We start from the raw sequence: 5,729 nt of genomic DNA, 5'->3' as shown, positions 1-5,729 counted from the left end.
CCAAATCGGTTTAGATTAAAATAATAATAATAATAATAATAATAATAATAATAATAATAATAATAATAATAATAATAACAATAAATAAATAAATCAACTACACTTAGTGAGCAAATATGTTTTCTTTTTTTTTCTTTTTCTTTTTCATTTTATTTTGTGAAATATTCCTTCCTAGGCCCACACAGTCAAAGACAATATTACGGATAGATACAATAACTCAGTTAGTACAGTACATAACAATCTTACAATTCAAACACATAAGGCACATTTCATTGTAAACTATCTGAACGGAAGGAGGCTAGCTGTTTTGTACGTATAATTGTACATGTTGCAATACATTCTGTACATATTAATTTTGGATGAACATTACTATTAAATGTAGATTAGCAATAAAAACCCATTGATTATCTGCTCAGAGAGGAGATAATGTGTAATGTCAATGTAAAACTTCTGACCTTTTTTTTATGGTGGGCTATAGCTTAAAAATATTCAGTGTCTAAAAAACCATGCAAGAAAATGGAAATCTTGTCATGGTCTTACTTTCTCATCATGTAATTAATTCAGGAACCACCAAGAAGAGTCGCACTGCATATAAATAAAGGTTAGGCCTATTCTGAATCTTAAAGTCTTTGTAATTTGCATTAACGAGAGCCACTAGATGCTGCAGCTGGCTTACATTTGCAAACTGCAATACATCTGATGAATACTGCCACTGTTGTATATTGCATCATATAATTGCTCTTATTAGTTAATACATATTAAAGTCAGCTTGTTCAGTTCAAACATCTGGCCACTGCATATGTTCAGTAACAAATAATGGATTATATATTATCTTACTCATGAATAAACTCACGGATCCGATGAATATTTCAATGATTCAATCATAAGTGATTCAGATTGCTGGTGTATAAGCACTATTTCAATTTGACAACAAACTTTGCATTGCAGTATAATGCTCATGTTTTATTCATGAATAATTCCTTTTTACAATGCTGATGGAATTTCTGACCCATGTTATGACATCATCATGTCCTTCATCAGATCAACAGAAATGGCAAAGTGTTTTGTGAGAGCTAAAGGTGATGAATCAGAAAAGAAAAAAAAAATAGAAAAAGAAAAAAAAAAAAATGAATCGATCAATGTGATAAATATCTTTGTTTATTGCCTCAGGTGATGTACCTACCGGAAACTTAATTTAACACGATGTCTCTCTCTGTTCTCTTGAGGAAAACGCTGACATCAAATGATACACTAGAGGGCGAAAAAGATTCGTTTTACTGTTTGTGGAAAGCGTACTGCGTTCATTTGACCGACCTCCTCCGTTCCTTAAAGGGATAGCCATCATTTACTCATCCTCTTGCCGTTCCAAACCTGAATGACTTTCTTTCTTCTGTTCTGTGGAACACAAAATGGATATTTTGAATAATGTACTAGTCACTGTTTTTACGGATAAGATGGATAAGAACTGATCAAAGGAAACTAAAGGCCTACTTTGCAGTGCTGATAAGCTCTCTTTAAGCACAAGAACTATGTTCATTTTTGCTGTTTAGAAAGGAGAACATCTGTTTTAGTTAGTTAATGTTTTCGGACCACAGAGGATGTGGTAACGGTTTCAGACACTGTTATTTAACCACCACAGAATGTGGCAGGAAACGATAGCGCTTCGCTGATGGGAACAAAGAAATTTTGAGTCATGAGAGATCCGAAGTCCATACACAAGATCTTCTGGATCATGGAATTTCTGCCTTTCGCTTAAAATATATTTATGTGTTCTGTTATAAGGGAGAAAACAAACTTTGCAGGGTCTTCATGCTCAGTTATGTGGTACCTGTCCATAGTATTTACCTTCACAGGTAAGCACAAATGCATTATTTTAATCAAGCATATTAAGCATTTAATTTACTTTTTGAATATAATATGCACTCATTCGGTTGACAGTATATGGAACCCATGGTTGTGTGATAACCAGTCCAGACCAGAAGGCTAATGCTGGGACAGATGTCCATTTGTCGTGTAATTTCTGGCAATGTCCTGGACCTCTGGACATCATGTCTCTTAGTGTGGAGTGGGAATTCAAGGTAGGCTTATTTTTTAGGAATACAGACATACACAAATATACTTGACACTTTTTATACAAGCATGTATTATTATTATTATTATTATTATTATTATTATTATTATTATTATTATTATTATTACTTTTTTTTTTTTTTTTTTAACACAGGGTATCTCCTCTGAGCCAAAAATAATCCTCTACTACATCAGAAATCGAACTGTACCACTTCTTGGTGTGTTTTTTCAGGGAGATGTCGAATTAGGGAGTTTTGATATACATCTCCCGTCTGTGACCCATGAGAACAGTGGAACTTATTTATGTAGATTACGTCTCAATGGCATTTTTCACAAGAACCAAACACACCTTATTGTGCAATCAGGTAGAAAACCCTCCTCTCTCTCACACTCACTCTATCTCTCTTTTTCCACAGTTTATGTATTGCTTTTTTGTCAGTCATTACTTATTGTGGGTCAGCTGTTCATGCAACAAAAAGTAACTGGACAAAGGGATAATATTATTCAGCCATTAAATTGACACCTTAAATTAATCCCAAGTGACAGTAAAGACATTTACTGTATAATGTTACAAAATATTTTCATTGTCATCAGTTTTTCTGATGAGTGAAATTCATCTTCAATTTCAACGAAATGATTGTTGATCAAACCAGTGCTGTCGCTGGTCGAACTGGAGCCTTATGCATAATTGTGTGAGTTTCCTTCATTTTTGGAGGAAATAGAAAGACCTGTTAGTGTTTAAGTGTTTAATGTTAAGCAACTGTATGTGTGCATGTTCTGTGATCGTATGACTGGGGGACAGGACTAATGGCCAAACTTAGATTGTGTAAATGGTGTGCCTGCCCTAAAATTAATTTATTTAATTTAATGAAAATTAATAACATGTATAGTATCTGTTCACATGCTAAATGTACAATTTGCAGCATGCAGATTTAATTAACTATAAATACATAAATAGTTGTGTTTGCTTTAATTAATTAATCTGAGCAAACAGCTAAAGTATATATCTATGTGACACTGAACAGTTGAGTAATGACTGCAGAAAATGCAGTTATTGAGTGCTCTTTGTATTTAAATTTTGTGTTCAGTAGCTTGCTAATAAATGCCAGACTAAATGAAAAAAAATAAATAAATAAATAAATTAAACTTCAACTTCCATGGCATATCCAGCATACAGTTAACAACTGTCAAAGTTGATAAAATAAAGGTTTCTTTGTGGATTAGAGTGTGAAAAGACCTCCAAACTCATTTTGCCCATTTGTTTTCTTCAGCACTGACCAGGAGAAACAATCCAGGTGTAAATCATCTGCAGAAACGTCCTCCCTGGTTGCTGCCCCTGGCCTCAGTGGCATCAGTGGCTGGGTTTGTGTTACTAATTGGTACAGTTTTTTGGGGGAGGAAAGCTTACACGTCAACCCAGAGAGAAAACAACTCAAAGTAAGTCATTGTCAGTTCACAGAGAGAAATAGCAGCCTGTAAGGCATTTTTTCTGGCTTCATGTTGTGTTTTATTTTCTACTAGGCAAAATATGGAAGAGGCTAAAACCAGCACTGATGCTGAAGACAAGGGAATTATATATAAGGTAGCACATCTATGCAACTTCCTTCTGCATGTCTGCTCTCATTTCCTTTCTGTAGTGGTAAAGTTAATTATTAAATCCAATTTTCTTTGATTTACATTTATTCTGTTTAAATTAAGAAAACTGTGGTTGAGGTTTGATTCTTAAATGTGTAAATGCGTTGTTGCCTGGGTCTTGAAAATGACTTGCGTCATGTCTCAGGTGGGATTCAGCATGCCTGACCTCGCAGACGTGAACAGTCCTCCTAGCAGTCCAGATAACATCTATGTTACCATGGTAAGATGGACATGAAAGCAAAATATAAAATAAACAAAATAATGTGAATATTTGAGTTATTAAATGTTATGTTAACGTTAAGTGAGAGTAGATTTTGCATGAGTTTGAACTTCCCTTGTGTAAAAGAAGTGTGCATATGCTTGTTGTGGACCTTAAATCTTAAAACTGTATTTTTAGAAACCCGTTTTGCAAATAATAACATTTTAATGAACTAAAAGTCCACTTAAGTGTACTCAATGAAAGAGACTTTCATGACTATGTTTCTTAACACACTTTAGTACATAAAAAAAAAAAAACTTTAAATATTATTTTCAGATTAAATATTTAAGTTTGAACTACATTTTAAATCATTGTTTTAATAACTATTTTCATGCTTTACATAGAGGTGCATGTTTCAACAGAAATTGCATTTAAGTGTTTACCATAAATGCTTAAAGTACATTCCATATATATTTCATAAACAACAGAATTATGAAATTACATAAAGATGTAAAGTTCTAAAACTCTCTTTAAACCATCTATATTTATACTGTACTTCATACTGTAAAATGTCATGTGGACATTAATTATACAGCTTAAATCTATTCTTAATGACGTGCATCTTCATTATTCTAAGTGAAATATGAATATGCATACATCCTTTCATGTGTAAACTGATTATTAACCATTTATCACAGAAACAAAAAAAAAAATGTTCACAAGATGTAAAATGGCTTTTGTTTGTGTGTGTTTGTGTGTATTCTCAATCGCTGGAAGCAGCATGGTTTGCCATTCGCACCAGATGTTCCTGCCACAGCTGGACGCAACAGACGTCTTCCCTCTGATTGGCAGCTGAAGGATGAGGAACCCGTATTTGTCCGCTGATACCAAGATTTATTAGTCAGATCATGCCACTTGAAAGATGAGACACAGAATAAGTGATTATTTAAATTAGTGAGAGTAAGTATTGTCAGATATGCATTATATAGTCCCCAAACAGACTGTTTTGTGTATTATTTTTCAATACTCACCAGCTGTACATCACTGTACATTATCCCTCATAATAAATCTGTTATTTCCTCATGCACCTCTTTCATCATCTACCAGATGTCAACAGTGGTCAATATAGTTTAGTTACTGCACTTCATTGTGAGCTTCAGCCCTCGACTTTTTCCTCTATCTTCTCAATGACTTCTCATCAGCATGAAATTGCCAATTCTTCTAACTGTCTCTCTGTCTCTGAAGAGGCAAACAAAATTGCCCTGCAGTGGAGAAGTGGTTTTAGCATTACACACTTAATTATTCATGCCAACTGTCCTTTGAGATTTAAGGAATCACAGATCACGAGTTTTGTAAATCACAATAAACTAGTTGCTAACCATTACTGGCATCAAGGCACACCCTCAATGAATGTGCTCTCATTTCACTAATCAGATAAATAGGCTACACTGCCTACTGTATATGGCTATGTATATCTTTAATAATCATCATCGTATTTTTCGGCACCATTCTCATCCCTTGTGTGCATTTCCACCTCCTGCTCATCTCTAGTGCACTTTGATCTCCATTAGTGAGGAGATGAGGAGAGGTTGTCCAACTGCAAGCTAGAGCCTTATTATTTGGTTTTGCGTCAACGGCCGTTTGGATTTTCTTAGGCTGATTTCTGATTTTTCTCAAATTATGAGACACATGTAATATAAAGATGCATTCAGATTATTTTTTTTTTAAATCATGTAAAACTGATTCATATCATATTTTATTTGCTGCTATTATAGTATATTGTAACATGGTTCAACTGAACCCTCAAACACGACAAACAACAATC

At 34.0% G+C, this 5,729-nt stretch overlaps 1 protein-coding gene across 2 annotated transcripts; it reads left to right on the top strand.

The window, feature by feature from the left end:
- The first annotated feature begins 1,269 nt into the window (after positions 1-1,269).
- LOC109106512 lies at positions 1,270-4,987 on the top strand. 2 transcript variants are annotated; one of them, XM_042739201.1, is made up of 7 exons: positions 1,270-1,853; positions 1,939-2,078; positions 2,303-2,435; positions 3,342-3,507; positions 3,592-3,652; positions 3,851-3,925; positions 4,685-4,987. In XM_042739201.1, the coding sequence occupies exons 1-7, from the start codon at positions 1,766-1,768 to the stop codon at positions 4,787-4,789; spliced, it is 768 nt and encodes a 255-aa protein (XP_042595135.1). In that variant the 5' UTR covers positions 1,270-1,765; the 3' UTR covers positions 4,790-4,987. The 2 variants fall into 2 exon arrangements, with proteins under 2 accessions (XP_042595135.1, XP_018975408.2); XM_019119863.2 differs by having other exon boundaries at positions 1,283-1,853; positions 2,225-2,435.
- The last annotated feature ends 742 nt before the right edge of the window (positions 4,988-5,729 follow it).

The sequence above is a fragment of the Cyprinus carpio genome, chromosome B15 (genome assembly GCF_018340385.1).
Source record: "Cyprinus carpio isolate SPL01 chromosome B15, ASM1834038v1, whole genome shotgun sequence".
Classification (NCBI taxonomy): Eukaryota; Metazoa; Chordata; class Actinopteri; order Cypriniformes; family Cyprinidae; genus Cyprinus; species Cyprinus carpio.
The sequence above is the reverse complement of the archived record's forward strand: the minus strand, read 5'-3'. Positions and strand labels throughout refer to the sequence as shown.

What these genes read in the sequence shown, in the direction of transcription:
- LOC109106512 (XM_019119863.2), top strand. Translation starts at nt 1,766, where the DNA reads ATGTGTTCTGTTATAAGGGAGAAAACAAACTTTGCAGGGTCTTCATGC. An exon ending in CATAGTATTTACCTTCACAG is followed by an intron (nt 1,854 to 1,938) that starts GTAAGCACAAAT and finishes TTCGGTTGACAG; the next exon opens with TATATGGAACCCATGGTTGT. An exon ending in ACAAGGGAATTATATATAAG is followed by an intron (nt 3,653 to 3,850) that starts GTAGCACATCTA and finishes GTCATGTCTCAG; the next exon opens with GTGGGATTCAGCATGCCTGA.